The 15115-nt window shown below is 38.0% G+C and overlaps 1 protein-coding gene across 1 annotated transcript in view; it reads right to left on the reverse strand.

The window, feature by feature from the left end:
- Positions 1-381: 381 nt before the first annotated feature.
- Tmx4 (thioredoxin-related transmembrane protein 4) overlaps positions 382-15115 on the reverse strand; it is a 38661-nt gene continuing 23927 nt past the window's right edge. The window contains 4 exon segments of the mRNA NM_001100529.1: positions 382-4525; positions 5545-5608; positions 6427-6528; positions 12451-12496. Of these exon segments, the coding sequence (NP_001093999.1) occupies positions 4188-4525; positions 5545-5608; positions 6427-6528; positions 12451-12496 (550 nt within the window). The 3' untranslated portion in view covers positions 382-4187.

Raw genomic sequence — 15115 nt, forward strand, 5'->3', positions numbered from 1 at the left:
CTTACTGCTATCTCCCAAAAGGGATAAACCAAATCTCCACTCCACCAGTGTTTAAGTGTGTTCAAAGGAGCCCCCGCCCTTTCCTTTTTTTATTGCTACAGTGGTGGGAACGGTTAAGTTGAGATGGTCTCCTAGAAGTCCTAGAAGAATGCGGAAGTCCAGCAATCTTGGAGGAGTAGCAGAGTTACTTAGTAACTGCACCAACCTGGCCATGGCAAGTGGAACGAGCTCGTACAGAGAGTACAGTGAGCTAATGAGCTGTGGTGTGTTCAGAAGGCCTTACATCTTCAGCATTAACCTTGGGCACACGGCATGAATTTCACCAAGTTTAGGTATGAAAGGTAGAGAATGAATACTCAGAGAATAAACACAGAAGAAAGATTTTTTTAAACAAAGTAATATTTTCAACTGCTTTCACAAATGCTTTTATGTGAAAATATTCATATGAAAAAGCAGTACAGCACTCTGTTTCACTTGGTCATCACCACCTTTAGGTTTTGACACAAATGGAACTGACAATCAAATGGCAGTACACAGGCTCAGGGTTCTGTACAATCCTGTGCTCAGAGAATTTGCAATGCAGGCAATGTAGTGCTTGAAATGATGCACTGAGTTCTCATTTCAATTGCTACACATCTATTTGAGAGCACAGAATACACAGGTAAAGGAAAATAAATACACTGGGCTAAACAATCCACACTATTACAAAAAATAAATACACCATTTTATAATGTATTGACTTACAAGTGAACAGTGTCTTTAGTATAAAAATTCCATTTCTACAAAGCTGTCCAGAAAGAAATAAAATTAAACCACATCAGAAATGGGTCAAAGCCACAGGTGAACATCACAGTTTACACAAAACTTTAGAGACTATGCCGCTGAGGTCCACATGCTAGGCTGAAGCTGTCTTAGGTTTCTCAGTTGAACCTCCTGCCCGGCAGGTTTCATCGGATTCCACCTTGGCTTCTGTCAGACAAGCTACAATCTCACAAGAACCATATCAATGAATGGTATGAGGTAAAGATACACAACACTGGGAGAATTCTTGTTGGCACAAAGATTTACACAAATACTTTCCAATACTTGATAGATTTGACAGGCAAGTCAATCACGCATGTACAATACTGGCAGGAATAACAGCGGAACACTAAGAGAAGAACACAGAAAACCTGTATACACCAGCAGAAGTACCAATCTCTCCTTTCACTTCATGCTTAGGATTTTAATGCTGAAATATCTTTCACCCTTTTCATTCCTTTAAAACTTCCCTTTGAACTCCATTGTTTCCCATCATGCAAAAAGCAACATGGTAGATATTCTGTTAACTAGCATTTTAATCTCCTCGTCAAAAGATGTTACAAGGTGCTCTTATTCAAGTTTACACATACTCAAACTACACAGCAGTATCTTAATTATCAGTCATGGGGTGGCCCTAAAATGTGAGAGTGTAGCTTTTCAGCTACCCAGAGACGATCTTGTCAAGCGTGTTTGCCTTCCACTGCACTAGTTACTATAGTAACAGGTACAGAGCCTATGTATAGGATGAGACTGCAGTGACTGCCACAGCACCCAGCGAAATGGCCTGTGCACTGAATGAGCCATCTCTTCCGTGTTCCACGATTAGCTTTCAAAATCAAAACAATCAAAACAACAAAAACGTGAATTTGCCTGTGCATTGCTTCCATGAGATTCTAAGCAAGCTGCTGTGGTTCAGCATGGTTAAGGGGTGAAGTGCTAAGAAAAATTAAAAAGAGGTGGAATTTTCAGATATTCCAATGAAGAACAAGGCACCTTTCTCTAACTACCTGTCCATAAAGCACTATATATCCTCATTCCACAATTGCTATCTCATTCACCCAATTTTAACATACAGAAAATAGCAATCTACAATTAAATAGCAGGTATGGCAATGGAGGGGAAGCATGGTTAGTTTTGTTTTATAAAATCATGTTTTCATGCACTTAACTTCTGGATTAAATTTATTATATACACAAAAATAAAGTGATATTAAATGTTGATCTAATCGTAAGTTGGTCTTTCCCTTTAATTTTATATTAACAAAGTATTGAAAATTAACCTAAAGGCTTTACATCAAAAGAAATTAAGTTAAATAAATACTTCCTGGACTATTTACTAGAAACCCAATTTTTACCAGGATATTAAAAAGAGAAAAGCTAGGAAAAATTTGTTCCTACGAATAAATATAATTTTAGGCCTCTTCTTCGTGGCCCTTTCTCCCAGCCTCCAATATCTTTTAAGTATTATTAAGAAAGAAAATATATTATCTCATTATATTATTAGATAGTATTTGTGGTCCAACTGGAATGTGGTTTTAAAACATTTATCAAAGCTAAGGCTGACTGTAAGTCTTCAAGTTTTCCTCTGCTCAATTATCGCACTAGAACCCAGTATGTCAATTTGGAGGAGGGTACGTCACAGAACAGCGACACAAGCCTTCCCTTTTCCATACCCTGAACATAGATTTACTATTACACACTCCATGCATCTGATTACAAGGAAACAAAATGCACTGGCAAAAGAGAAGGTGCAGCTTAGCTCTAGTAGGAAGATATAGCAGGAAGTACCACAGAACCATGGCACTTTTGAGTAAGGATGTATCAGAAGGGTAGAAACATGGAAGGGAAGTAGGTCTCCAGTTCTGTGATAGCCTTAGCCTTGAACTGATAGTTAACTAAGTTACAAAGATGAAATAAAAACATTGATAAAGAATGGATTGTCACAATAAAATCTTCCTTTGTGCAAAGTTTGTAGCAGGCTTGTGCAGTATAGGAGGGCGAATTCTGAACCTCCACTACCAATGACTCTCCTGTTGGCAGCAAAGGGTTATCTAAGCAGACAGAGAATTACACTACATATCCCTTTTTAAAATGTCGAAACATTTTGAATTTCACAAACCTAAACTCATTACTCTGAGTCAACCCAAGGGTAATAAGATTCACTTTAGTCATCTTTCATACAGCTAAAATCTATTTTATGCATTTATTTGCAGACATGAGAGGGTAAGAGAGGAGATGGAAATATTTTTTTAAGAAAGCTGGGTTCCTTGACACTGATATTAGATTGAGCAGGGAGAGATTTATAATCATACAATTCTCTAGAGGATCAAGAGAGACAGAAACAAATCAAATCTTTCACCTCTTGATATTGACTTTCATCAATTTTTTCACCAAAAGCACATCAAGAAAAGCAAAGCCGACATGCCTTTTCAGTGGTTATTAAAGTGATTCCAGAGAGATTCCTGGAGATGGAAACTATCACAGACATGAAGTCAGCTTTAGAAAACTACCTTGTAGTGACAGGTGTTTTTCGGTTCAGAAAAACAAAGAATGTGGCTGAAGAAACTTGAAGAAGTCATCCTGTAACTATAGGGACCCAAGCAAGATGTTGTTTATACCTGTCCTATGAATCCACTACTCTCTTTTGCTTTTTCAGAGTACAGCATATCTTTGAGACACTTGGCGGTCTTGGCATCATCAGCTGTGATTACTGATTACCTCAAGCTTTACTTCAATTAAGGGTAACGCATGCAGATCACTGCTGCCTGCTCTTCTCACTACAGAGCAGCTGTGAAATGGAGTCTGCAAGTCAAAGAGGAAAAGTCATAGAGATTAAAGGTAAGAAACAAAAGACAACAGAGACCACAAGAGCTTACATGACTTCATTTTGAAGTTGTATCTATATCCAGGTCTCCACAATTTCTAGCCCCAAGATAATGTTGGGGAGCTGTGGGACCTGATGTTGCTGACATGACTAAAGGACATGCTTAACGGTGACGGCAAAGACTTCCTCTACTTCAAGGTGCTCCAGAGTGCGGTGGCTTTGTTCTCACTTCACTAAGCAGCAGCCTCATTTCTAAAGGTGCTCATGAGAACTGCAGAGAAGTCTTCTGATTTACTCCTTAGTTCCCAAGCACATCGACTTGTTCTGCACAAGTCCCCACAAAGATCCTGACACCATGGTGGCTAAGTGCTGCACCTGACTCTTACAACACTGAGCTTACTACCACGTAACCACAGGGCCAGAGATCATCTTTTAAAAGTGAACATTGCTCATCCAGAGAAACAAAACAAAACAAACAACTAAGGATTTGGCTTAAACTGCACACCAGAGGGAAACAAACTTATTTTTTTTGGCCTGTATTTTTAGAAGTAGCATAATGTAACCTATGGTCCCTTGGCATGCTGACTCTTGCGCTGCCTCAAGGAGTCTTCCACCACGTCCTGTGTGTCAGCTGAACGAGCTTCTTCATCCTTCGGGGACACACTGCCCTCCTTCACAACTCCTTGCTCATTGCTGTCACTTTTCTCCTCATCCATGATGCCTGCCAAGTTGTCTTCTTCCTCATCTTCTTCTACTTCATCGTCATCTCCAAGGTCCTCTTTCTCTTCCTCATCATCCACAAGACTGTCTTTGTTTTCTTCTTCATTTGAGTCATCCTTCTCTTCCTCTGCATCCTGTAGCTGCTCAGCTCCTTGAGCCTCCTCAGACCTCTGCTCCTGCTCTGTGGAGAGAAGAAAGAGGGGAAAAAACCCTCTGGATAAACAATGGCAACTTAGTAATTAACTCACTGGTTAACCATGAGAGGAACAAATGGGAGTTTTCTGTTCTTAAAATGCTGGTATCACATGAACAGGTTTTCTGGTTGCAGCTTAGCCTCATCTAAAAATTTCATATCCCCCTACAGGAGCACCACTGACTGTACAGTGAAGCAGACAGGACTAGAGTACACTTTATTTTATGGTATACAGTAATGCAGTACATACTGTATAAAATACTCAATGACTCACTGGTCATAGCAACTATTTCAGACAGGTTAAGCCAATGAGAGTCCTACTCCCCAGGAATTTGAGACCAAAGTCAGGAAGAAAAGGTCTCCTCTTACAACAAAGTTAAATTGATAAAGTAGGAGTTGGGAATACTCATGACTGAATGAACTTAGGAAATATAGGGCTGGGCTTAAAACCAGAGAACTCGTGCAGCAGTTTACACTGGCTACCTTTTGCACTCCATAATGCTGAAGGGCATACACGTTTCCTAGTTATCTATGAAGTCTTACAAACTTCAAGGACTAAAGACATAACCTTATTTAAACTCCTGAGAAACTCAACACTACAAATAAAGATCATTAGAGCCAGTTAGGCCTAGAAGTACAGTGAATAATTGCAGATTTGGGCAAACTGCTCTTAAAGGACTAGAGATAGTGACAATTGTCAGAGAGACTCAACAATGTCATTTCGTCTAAGAATATTTCCTTCCAATTCAAGAGTAAAAGTTATTCACTGAAAAATACAGGTGATAAGCTCAAGGAGAAAATGTAATCTTCAACATAAAATATTTTTTAATTTTTAAAAGAGGAAAGTAAATTTTATTCAAAGTTATATGGAGAACACATCTTTGGAGAACTCAATACATGTACCTGGAAGGTCAGTGGGAAGTGGTAAGCTATAGCCAAATGCTGAGCCACAGACTATATAGTATTCTATGAAACTCTAAACACCCATGAGAACTTTTCAAACTTACCAGAGCGTTCAGAGGAAGCTCTTGGAAGAGGCACATAGAAGCATTCTGAGATCACCACCAGGATCTGGAGGAAACAAAGTAACATCACGCTAAGTAGAGAAGACAAACTATCAAGCCTCTGGAACATCAGATGTGTGTCCCTTAACCAGATATCCCTTAACCAGACACTTAGCAACTAGACAAAGCTTTCAGAAAGATATACTTGACTGGAAAGCCACTCCAGGGTACAGAATTCTTGAGTACTTAAAAAAAATAACTGGCCATATAGAAGAAAAATCAGTAATATTGAGAGCTAAACTCTTATTTTAAGCAGAGATTGGCTGGCTTCACCTCTGACCTTGATGCATGAGTAATAGATGGGAAGGTTGGGAGGAAGGACTAGAATAAGAGGTAGAAGGGGAAGCTGTGGTCAGGGTGTAATATATGATAGAATAAATTAATAAAAACTATTTAAAAGAATCTAGACAGTTTTAGCTATTCAACTGGAGTACAGAAACAAGAAAATGGTCTGTCATCTCATTTGTTAGGTGTATTTTTTGTCTTTACTGCAGTGGTCAAAGCAAGGAGCTTTATGTGAAGCCATAGCCAACTTGGTTGCTTGGAAAAATGATTACCAATTGAACTACAATATTTATTTCTTCTTTGATCACTGTGTATATTCCTAGCAGCATTAATCTTCAGAACATTTAAGAAATTAAGACTAGAGGGTGGCAATGAATGAATTTCCCATTGGGTTACACATTGTCATTGAAACCAAAGAGCAAATTAACTGCTTAAAGGACAGACAAAGCTATTTATGTGCTTTTCCTTTTATGGCCACCTTTTAATTTTACATGAAATCCTCTGCTGAAAGGGCAAGAAAAAAGACTGGCAATGTCTTACCAAACCCATGAACAGGCCAAAGACCAAAGTGGCAATGACGAAAAAAACATAAGAACACCATGCAGGAATTCCAAGAGTCACTGTGAAATAGTTGTGAAGATGCTGCAAATCAAAAGAGAAATAAAATGTTTACTTGAAATGCAGGATTCTCTAACTGCAGCTCCATTCTACAAACTGCCTTTCCACATATGTGCCCGAAGTTTATACTCAAGTGATTACTAATGAACAAGTCAAATTTCATAGCTCTGAGAGACAGTAATTATTAAAATTGGATCTATTAAGAATTATTCTTTAGAGTTCAGGATCTTGATACAGGTCTGGACAAATTACTTTGCCAGCTCTTCCTTCCATAGCAAAATTTTTCTAATACCCTTCATGAAATCATTACCTTTTTCTCAGTATTTAATACAAACGTGAAATTTATTAAAAAAATTAAACCCTTTCATTCCTTATTGTTGTTATATAAAGCAAAGTGATGCCTTAGAGTATGAACCATTTAGCATTTCTACACTTATTTTTTCTAATGTTAAACAATATGTGAATTACAGATATGCACTTAGAGGTAGACTTCCCAGGTCTATACTTCCTCTTGTTGTCATAATGTTTTACACCATAAACTACAATCCTATCAATTAGTAGGCACAGAATTAAAAGGCTCTAAGTTAGACATCAGCAGTCCATAAAAACAATAATCTTCCAAGAACTCACAAAACTGCCGAAAATGAATACAAGTTTCTATATTAATCTCATATTTCTCAAAGTCTAAGTCATTCCTATTTTTGTTTTTTAGTTTATGGTAAGAAATTAATTTTTTTCTGGCCTGTTCTTAAGGAGAAACGTGTAAACCAAACAAAACTTTGTTAAATTACAAGAACAATCTGACAATCCAAAGACTCACCATTGAGGACCATCTGGAGCTGACATAGCCTGGCAGCCAAGCCCACATAATGCTAGTTTTATGGCCATGCCCTATGCACCACCACGAAAGGATCAAGGAGACTAAGGTCTCAGAAAGCTGTTCAGGCCAGATAATATGAATTCTCTGCAAAGGAAGCCCTAACAGTTTATTGTATAAAGACATGAAGGTGAACACTTGGCCAGGGAGATCCTGGATTTTTGAAGATGTAAAAAAAAAAATGTGGGCCACTAGTCAAGAAAGTTGTGGACACACCATAAGAGAGACTATGTGTACTCCAGGTTTACAGTATTGGAGCCCTTTGCAGCCCAGATGATGTCAGCATGAGTGCTGAATATAGAAACTAGAGTAGCAAGGGATGGTGGTTGTGTGTCTGCTGAATCTCCCTCACTTTGATCAAATCATTCTTGCTATGCCACCATTTCGCCACTTATGGAATTTCCTACCATATGCTAAAAATACCTAACTTGGTTTTTTACTGTATTAGAGCTCAGATTAAGAAACTTCCCTGAGTCTTAGAAGAGACTTTGTAATTTTTGAACAGCACTGAACAGTAGCTATGAGGACTTTTAATGTAAGGCCTGTATGCCTTTTGCCGTATGGGTGCCAGGGGTAGGGTATTGCTTGATATGAAAATGTATCCTACAGACTCATGTTTAGATACTTGGTACCCACCTGATGGTGGTATTTTCAGCCGCTGTACAACTTTAAAGGATGAGGCCTAGTTGGTAAAAGTAGGTCATTAAAGTTAAAGCCTGTTTTCAATTCTGACCTATTCCTGTAGAGGAATTTTAATCCAGAAACACAGCTATTCTACCTGGAATACAGACATGCCCTTAGTACCATTAATCCCAACAATGATGTCTAACTTGACGGACAAGTCAGAGAAAGATTTGACAGAAGTGAATATGGCCAACATATCATGAGAACAGTACAGGCAAGAGAGGCTATTTAAGAGTGCAGTGAAAGCAGTTCAGTCAGTTCTGTTTTGCCAGTTTTGTTCAGTACTGGCAGGACAAGAGGCAGTGCAGTGGAGTCTGTCCAGCTCTACTCAGTTCGTGCAGCAGAGGCAGTTGAAGCCAGAGAATAAGAAGGAGCCAGAAGATTAGAACGAATTGCCAGAGTTAGTTTCAAGCCAAGCAGAGCAATTCCATGAGAAGCTGAGAGAAGCCAGATTGAATCAGTCAGCTTGGAGAGAAGTTTAAGCCAGAATGGCTGAGTTGAAAGAGCCAGCTAAAGTTCAGAAAGAACTAGAAAGGGTGAGAATATTCAGCAGAAAGCCTGTGAGATGACAGTTACTTTCAGTGAAGAAAGTTACATTTATACTTTCCTCCCTCTCTCCTCTTGCCCTTGTTACCCCATCTCTTCTCTAATATTTTATTAATTCTTCGAGAATTTCACATATTTTGAGCATATTTAATACCTCTCTCTCTCAGCATCCTTTAGGATCACCCTCACTGACTTACCCACCAACCTATTTTGTTTTACCATTCTTTCTTTAAAATAAAATAAAACAAAATAAATATCAAATGAAAACTAAAATGTGTTACCCAAATACTTTGGAGTGTGGGACCTGGCCTCTCCTACTGCACTTTGTCTGGCTTGAGCTTGTCCTATGCTTGTAGTCATAGCCACTGTCTGCTCATATGTGCAGCTGCTCTGTTGTGTCTGGAAGACATTGTTTCCTTGTAGTCATTATACCACCTCTACCTCTTACCTCTTATATCAGCCCCCTTGTCCTCAACGATCTGTGAGGAGAGGCAAGTTAGATATGCCACATTTAGGGCTGAGAGTACTCTGTAGCCTTCTACTCTGCACACTGACCAGTTGTAGGTCTCACTGCAAAAAGCTTCTGATAAGGGTTGAGAAATGTACTAATATCGTTTATAACAATTTAGCAGAACCACAGTAATAGGGAAACCCTAGGGCCAATGAGCTGCCTATCAAGAGGTTCCTGGCCCTCCTAACACTGCCAGGTATGGGTTCCATCTCAAGGAGAAGGCCTTAGAGCCAATTAGGAAGTGGATGTTTATTCCTGTAACACTGGTGCTACTACCAAGACAGTCACTGTTGTAGCTCACAAAGTATACAGCTGGGTAAGGCTGATAATGAACTTTCTCCTCCAGTAGCATGCATAGCGCCTTTCAGCACTGTGAAAGTGAGTACACAGAATGTAGCTTCTAGGTTAGCACCCATTTGATTTCTCCATGTTTTGTGACTCAAGTCTGTGGTATCTTCAGAAGCAGGGTATTATCACCAAGTTCTGAAGAATAACCAAGAGAAATGGCAATAGCCTGTATGCAGTAGGTCTATGGGATCCCACTGGCCAACAGCTCAAAGGGAGGTAACTGAGGGGTTTCTTTGTTTGTATTTGGCTCTTCTACTGTATCCCTCTTACAGGGCAACTCTCCCTTTAAACTCTTTTTTCATATGTATGTGCATATATTTTAGGACCCTTCTATACTAGGTTTTCATAATGCCTTTTTCCAAAGGCCTTTGGTGTTAGCTTTCCTTCCCTATAGTCCCTCTTCTACCCTTACCTACTACCTCCCACCCTATTAAATTAATTTCTGTCTTCACCTCTTCAATGTCACTAGCTGGAAAGTCTCTACACCATGGCCAGAGCCCTAGCCACCATGTCTACCCTTCAGTGGAACTGTGAACTGAAGTAAATTCTTCTTCCATGAAGTTGTTTTAAAAAGTAGTTTCTAATTTTAATATTTTAGGAGTTATTATTCAGCTCTGGCTTTAGGTAAAAAATGTCTACGGAACAGCTCATGCTTTTCTTGATGAGTCATTATCATGACTGGGCTTAAAGTACGGCCAAAAAGACTGAGGACACCGAAGGCTACTCTGTCTCAGGCCTGACTCATGGATATATTTTGCAACTTGCTTTATGAATACCTGCTGTCTTACCTTACTTGTGAACCTATAATGAAGAGGCTGTGGATGAATAATGTGTAGCTGGGCAGTGTCCAAAACGTGTGATCAAAACACTCAAGAAATGTCTTAAGTGAATTTTAAATTACAAAAAAAAAAACGTTATTTGCCTCTGAATCATTGCATTCTAGGTTCAACTCAGCTTAATATTTGATAGCATTCTCTTATTTTAATAAGGTTTACTTCAAGTTTCTTTTATCAATTTATTCTTTAAAGGATCTATTTGAACTTCTAAAAAAATCTGAGATACTGTGGTTTTCTTAGGTAATTATTACTAAAGACTAATAACTAAATAATTATTACTAAGCACTAAAATTAATGAAGTTGTTTTAATAACTACAGACATAAAATTCCATCTGTTTACTTTGAGTTCAAATAGCTTTAGAAACTCTTATAAAGATTGGAGTTGTGGTATCATGAAGATCATATATATATATATATATATATATATTTGATTATAACAGATTCAGTTTAGCTTTAGATTTTTATGTTCCTGTTTCTTTAATTATGTTTCCTTAAGTCAACATACTAATACTTGATCAATGCTATATGTTTTCATTACATAAAAGTATCCTACTCTATTTTATTGAAAATATTTTAAAATGTCAGCTGATTATCCTGAAACTTTATTTAATATATAGATAAATATTATAAAATATATACTTAATATAATGTATAAATATAAAATTATATATTATATCTTTATAATAATAAAAATATTTAATATATAGTAATATATAAGAATACATTATATATAATATGTATGGTATGCAATATTTTACCAGATGTCTAAATTAGAGCTAATTTTTGTTATATATAAACTTACATGAAAGGACTAAATGAATTAATCATTAAATGAAAGAAATAAAATCATTTCTATCAGTAGAAAAATCAAGACCTCCAGGAACAGGTAAACTCTTCTGTGCCTAGGAAGGCCATCCCTTACTCTAGACATCTGGACTTTTTCAGCCAGCACTGCATGGTCTGATTCAAAGCTGCAGTGTTCCAGGAGGATAGAGTCTTAGGTTTGCAGCTCATCTGCATCACAGGATGTATATACACTTGAAGAACTCAGGACCACACTCATAATCCCCTTTCACACATATGTTAGAGTCCTCTCAATATTATTCTTGCATGGAAGCAATCAGTAAGGTCTCATCAGGCCAAGGTTTCTTGTCTCGGTTTATAGTCTATCTTTGAATATCTACAAGACCTAAGCTAACAGCTTTGTGTAGGCTTCAAGACTGGATGTACAGCATCTCAATATAACTTGCTAAGAAAATGTATGGCCATTGTGGTAAATGGAAGAAAATCTTGGCAAAAGAGATGTCCCCATCTAAACCACAGGGAACACACATGCACACACACATGAACAGGAACTGCTACAGATTTTTTTTATCTAAGTCTGCTATTATTAGATCAAAAAATAAGTAATATCTTTAAACTATTATGTTGTTTATAACCAGAAAGTAAGCAATTCAAGCAAAATATAAAATAAATATATAGCAATAAGCTCTCTCTACAAAGAAGAAAATGAATGGTCAAAGTACATATTAAAATCCAAGAAATAATTAAACACCTGGCCTAAATAATTGTAACTCTGAAGTGACTACATGTCATTATACAAGCACATACAATAGGGAGTATTTTCAGTAGTTGGCCACAATTCTTTTGGTGTTTGGCACTACTATATAACTCCATCACTGTAGTTCAACAAAGGTCAAGAAACACAAGATACTACAATAATATTGGCTGCTCAATGAAAGCTTTGTTTTCTAAAACCAGAAAGCCCTTCTCAGGCTACAGTTTTCTCCTTTTAGACACACAGAATGACTTTCATCCCTGCCTAGACAATCTTTGATCTAAAAAAGAGATTTTACAAGGGGAAAATGAGATAAAATGGAACCACATCACGTAAGCCTCTTTGCTTTTATAAGGATTCATCACCAATCTAATAAACTATGAGTCTGACACAGCTTCCTTGAGTCCCTCTTCAAATTATTCCTTTCTATAAATACATATTTCTACAATGAACCAAACATGAAAGTAGTTTTATGGCTTAAGAACTGTAAACGTACTTACAGTTTTCTTTTTCCAATTGTTTATAAGCTATATTTATACTCTTTAAAAATATGTATGTTCAAATATAATTATTTAAAAGTACTCACCCAAATCTTGCCAGAGATACTAAAAAGACCAGCCATTCCAGACATCCTAAGAAAGAAAAAGAAGAATCCTGGTCAGATACAAAGACAAAACCAAGCAAAGCTCAGGCCAGGGACCATACCCCACTGAGCCTTACTTGCTCTCTCTCCTCCATTCACTTCAATTCTCAAAAAGGTTAGATTTCCTGGTCATTATCTAGACTAAATATATTCTAAATCTTTGACCCCTTATTCTTTCATCATACAAAAATCAACAACTATGAATAAACTATATATGAAGAAAGATAACACATCCTGGTGACAAATGTAAAAGCTCAATATTGTCTAGTATAGTATCTTTCAGGATATAACTACCATAAACGCTCATTTGCTTTTTCTTCTTTTTAATCCTACACATCCTCACATCCTCACTCCACAGCACTGTGAGCTATCAAGCACTTCTGTATGTCACTGTAAAATCAGAAGCATGAGCTGACACTTTCATCTTCTAATCCCCAAATCTGAACCTGATGTATAACAGATCACTTCTGTATCAACAGCAAAGTCTACAAGGCCTGACTTAGGTCAGTTTATCAACCTGTGACTGGAATTTTAACCTGTTTGCTTTGTTGATGACATGATTCCAGTCTTCCCTTCTTCCTGAATAACTGCTTATTCTACTTCTCCAGAATCAGTCTCTTTATCACGAAGATATGTTACACTCACCTCTATCTTTTGAACTCTTCCCCTCACAATTCTTGAAAGCTTCAGAATAAAATTATCTAAAAAGCAGTCCTCTCTTACAATTTCTTCAGTGGTGTATGTCTTGAAACCATTTAAATATAGTTACATTCTAACCATTTGCCAAGGCCATAACAATGTCACCCTGCTGCATTCTATGCCCTTGTCAGAGTTTATCTTTCTTAGTCTCCTGGTGTCATGGGATACAAGTAACTTTTATTTAGTTTCTAGAAAATGTTTTACACTTATTTTTTCTTCTGCTGCACTGATACTAATTGTTCAATTTCCTGTCTTAATTTTAATCACACACACGTAAATTCACAATTTGGCTACATGTGGTGGTCATAGGAGGATTTGCTTGAATCGGTGCTCTCTACCATGTGAAGCCCAGGAATCCAACTCAGGTCATTAGGCTTGGTGGCAAGTATCTTTACCTCCTGTGTCCTCTCACTCGTCTACTTTCTTTTGATTACTTAGTGCTTAGTAGTTAACTTTGAGGACGGTCACAGATTTATCCCAAGAACACTACTCTTTTACTTTCTACCTTTAAATTTACCTTTAATTCTAAGGCTTTAAACACTATCAAAGTCTTCTCTAATCATGTTCATTAATTCTCCACAGGGAACTATCTACACACACACTAACCTTAACAGTTTTACAAAGTCTATACCACTACCAAGCCTAACATTTTTTCTTCTTCCTTTTTAATAATTTTTATTGTCTTTGAGAATTTCACACAATAAATTTTGATCATGTTTACCCCAATCCTTCCCAGATCCATCCCCACCTCCCCTAGGCTCCCTTGCTTCATATCCTCCCCCTCCTCCTTTTTCCTAACCTATCAACTACAATTAGTGTTAGTCATAAACCCTGGGCATGGGGCCATCCTGTGGAGGTTGTTAACATACCAGAAGTCACCCTTAGAAAAACTGACTTCCTCTTTCAAAACAGGAATCCAATACCATCCATAGCTCAATTTAGAGGTGGGGGCTCATGAATCCTTTACACACCAAGCCATAGTCTTGATTTTAAATATCCCAAAGCTATCCAGCAGAAGCTTTTTTTCAATATTTTAATTAAAATATAATTGTATCACTTCCTCCGTCCCTTTCCTCCCTCCACCTGCAACCCAAACAACATTCTCTTCCTCTCAAACTTATGGCCTCTTTCTTTTTCTTCAACATCTAGCAGAATCTTGACAGTGGGAAATAATGAGATCCACTAAGTATTAAATAGGTATCCAAGAAATTTTTTTCTTGTAAATGCCCCTTGTCATGTTAGCCAATTCTTCCTTCAAAACCAACTTTAAATCTAATTCTCTCCACCTCCACCACTGATGATACCCTGTTACAAACTGCTCTTCTTTTGGCTGGATACTATAAAAATCCTTCTAGCTGCTTTCACTTTGCCTTTTCTTTTTTCCTACTAATTTATTTATTTACTTTACACCCCCTCTCCTCCCAGTCACCTCCTCATATCATCCCTTCCCACTTCCCCTCCTCCTCTGAGAAAGGGGGAGGTTCCCCCTAGGTTCCATATTCCCTTGGTACATCAAGTCACTGCAGGACTAGGCAAATGCTCTCTCACTAAGACCAGACAAATTGGCCCAGTTAGGGGAACAGGATCCAAAGCAAACAATCAAGGACAGACCCCACTCCAGTTGTTGGGGTCCTGCATGAAGACCAAGCGGCACAGGAGCCTACATAACTTCCCTCTGAGACGTTCTACCCAACAGCTGACCAAAACAGATGCAAAAACCTGCAGCCAAACATTAGACAGAGCTCGGAGAGCCTTGTGAAAGAGTTGGGGGACCCAGAAGGAATAGAACTCCATAAGAAGGTCAATGGTTATGGGGTCAACTAACCTGGACCCTTTGGGGCTCCCAGAGACTGACCCACCCACCAAAGAGCGTACATGGCTGGACCTAGCTGCCTGCAGAGAAGGAGCA

Source organism: Rattus norvegicus, chromosome 3, assembly GCF_021556685.1.
Source record: "Rattus norvegicus strain SHRSP/BbbUtx chromosome 3, alternate assembly SHRSP_T2T, whole genome shotgun sequence".
In the NCBI taxonomy this organism is placed as follows: Eukaryota; Metazoa; Chordata; class Mammalia; order Rodentia; family Muridae; genus Rattus; species Rattus norvegicus.